At 35.6% G+C, this 2,060-nt stretch overlaps 1 protein-coding gene across 1 annotated transcript in view; it reads right to left on the reverse strand.

Moving 5' to 3' along the window:
* The window catches only part of minpp1 (multiple inositol-polyphosphate phosphatase 1), a 3,736-nt gene extending 2,822 nt beyond the window's left edge, over positions 1-914 (reverse strand). Inside the window, exons 1-3 of the mRNA XM_015401241.1 lie at positions 728-914; positions 446-646; positions 170-267 (exon numbers count right to left, since the gene is read on the reverse strand). Coding sequence (XP_015256727.1) covers positions 170-267; positions 446-646; positions 728-830 — 402 coding nt within the window. The 5' untranslated portion in view covers positions 831-914. The remainder of the gene's footprint in view (positions 1-169; positions 268-445; positions 647-727) is intronic.
* Between the last annotated feature and the right edge of the window lie 1,146 nt (positions 915-2,060).

Genomic DNA, 2,060 nt, shown 5'->3' on the forward strand with positions numbered 1-2,060 from the left:
CACTTTTTCGGAAAGAGATACTGGAAGCGCAAACTCCGCTATTTAGGACCTTTTTAAACTAAGGACATTTTCAATTTACAGAGTTTACCTAAAAAATCCTAAAAATCATTTATTTATTTATTTATGTTTTTACTTTTATTATAATTTTTTTGAAAAGTTGCAGCTGTACCTTGGCATCACTCTCGTCAAACAGGAAGCACCACGGTGAATGGATGGATTTGATGGACAGTTCATAGGAACAAATGAAGAAAGCTGCTTCTACCAGGTCTACAGGAAGCAGAAAGGAACAATAAGTCATGAAGAACTTTTTTTAGAATGCTACTTTTTTTTCCAGAGTGAGAAGCTGGTTGGTAAAATATGAAAAACAGGGAACCCTTAGAGCTTCTTTGACCTACATTAAGATCTCTGAACTGCTGCTACCCATCAGTTTGTGTCGTCTCCTCACCTGGTGTGAGGAGGTGCAGAGAAAGGCCCAGTTTCTCAGCCATTCTCCGCCGCACCGCCTCCATCTCCACGCCATGCTTGAACTTCTCCACCTCCGCCAGTGCAGTACGGTTGTTCTCCACGCCCTCCACATAAGCTCTGCAACGCTCAAAGAAGCGCATTAGCTCATCATCCACCTCATGGCTGTATCCTGGAGCCTCATCTTTGGAAACGGAGGAAAAGAACGTCGGTTAAAGACATTCCCAGAATGTAGAAATGTATCCAGCAGACATCTGACCGTTACCTTGGCGACCCCAGTGCTGCAGCAGACCGTCCTGGAATGCCTCCACGCTGCTCACACAGCGATGCTTAGAGCTGGTGACGAAGCTGATTCTCCTCTTCCTCATGTTTTCCTCCGACAGCAAAGATGGGAACAAAGTGGCGAGCCGCCGGGCGAGGAGCTGCAGGTCCTCCCTGCCCTTCCTCACCAGCCGACCTAAGGAAGAGAAAATATTCCTTCAATCTGGTTCAATCAAACAGGAAAATTTTACTTTGATCAATGATTTAATGTGTCTAGAAAATTTTGATAATTGCAACTAGTTTTTCTTAAATTTTAAACTCCATATACAGGAAATGATTCATTACCATTTTCGATTCCGCAGCGACAAAAAAAATGACAAAATTATTAAATGTTTAACTTTGAAACATGTGCTTGATGTTAACAATAAATGACCCAGAAATATAAAATTAACAATAGCAAAAAATATGCAAATAACATGTCTCTCTCTTTAGTATCAATAACAGATTAGTATTGTATCTGATATATTCTGAGCACATCAGTATCGCTACTTTGGACAACACTAATATATCATTTATTTAGAACAGAAAATGTACTTGGACATTGCAATAAAATAAATACCTTCTGGAACAAGTTTTACCATTCATCAAAGGAAATTTAGGTCCTTTTTAAAAGAAAAAATATTTTAGAACAATTCTGATTGAACATTTAAGAAACTTATAAGTTTTAGTAGATCTATTTGATTCATTCCATTTTATTAATCATCTTAAAGGAATAAAAATTCTCCAGAATTAAATTCTATTTATTCTCTTTAACTTTTAAACTCATTAACTATTTCAGGTATTAATGTAACAAATGTTTTTGTTTTTTCCAGCAAAGAATTAATGGATCATTTCTTTCATTATCAGCAGATGAAATTCTGGATCATTAGAATCGTTTTGCTTCTTGAACAGCCATTTTTTTTATTCTTTTGTTGTTGTTTTTTTTTTTTTGGAGCCAGTTGATTTTTCTGGAATAATCCAGACATGGACTCAACTGTATTTATCCCTTGGGATTGATCCTTCAGGGAAATTCTGGTTCCAGTAGCTAATATAGATATAAACATTTAAAGAAAGATGCCATCAAAAATAAAAATACAACAGACAATATAAAATGAGTGTATATAGTTCAAACATTGTAGATTTAAATCAGTTATAAAACAAACAAAAAAATAATAAATTCAATTCAGTTTATTTTTATAGCACCAATTCACAACAAGTCATCTCAAGGCACTTTACAGTTCACCAGATCATAACAGTCAAATTTATTCAAAGTTTTCTATTGAAGGAAAACCAGTTGA

This window comes from Cyprinodon variegatus, unplaced genomic scaffold (assembly GCF_000732505.1).
Source record: "Cyprinodon variegatus isolate N-32 unplaced genomic scaffold, C_variegatus-1.0 Scaffold1197, whole genome shotgun sequence".
Taxonomy (NCBI): Eukaryota; Metazoa; Chordata; class Actinopteri; order Cyprinodontiformes; family Cyprinodontidae; genus Cyprinodon; species Cyprinodon variegatus.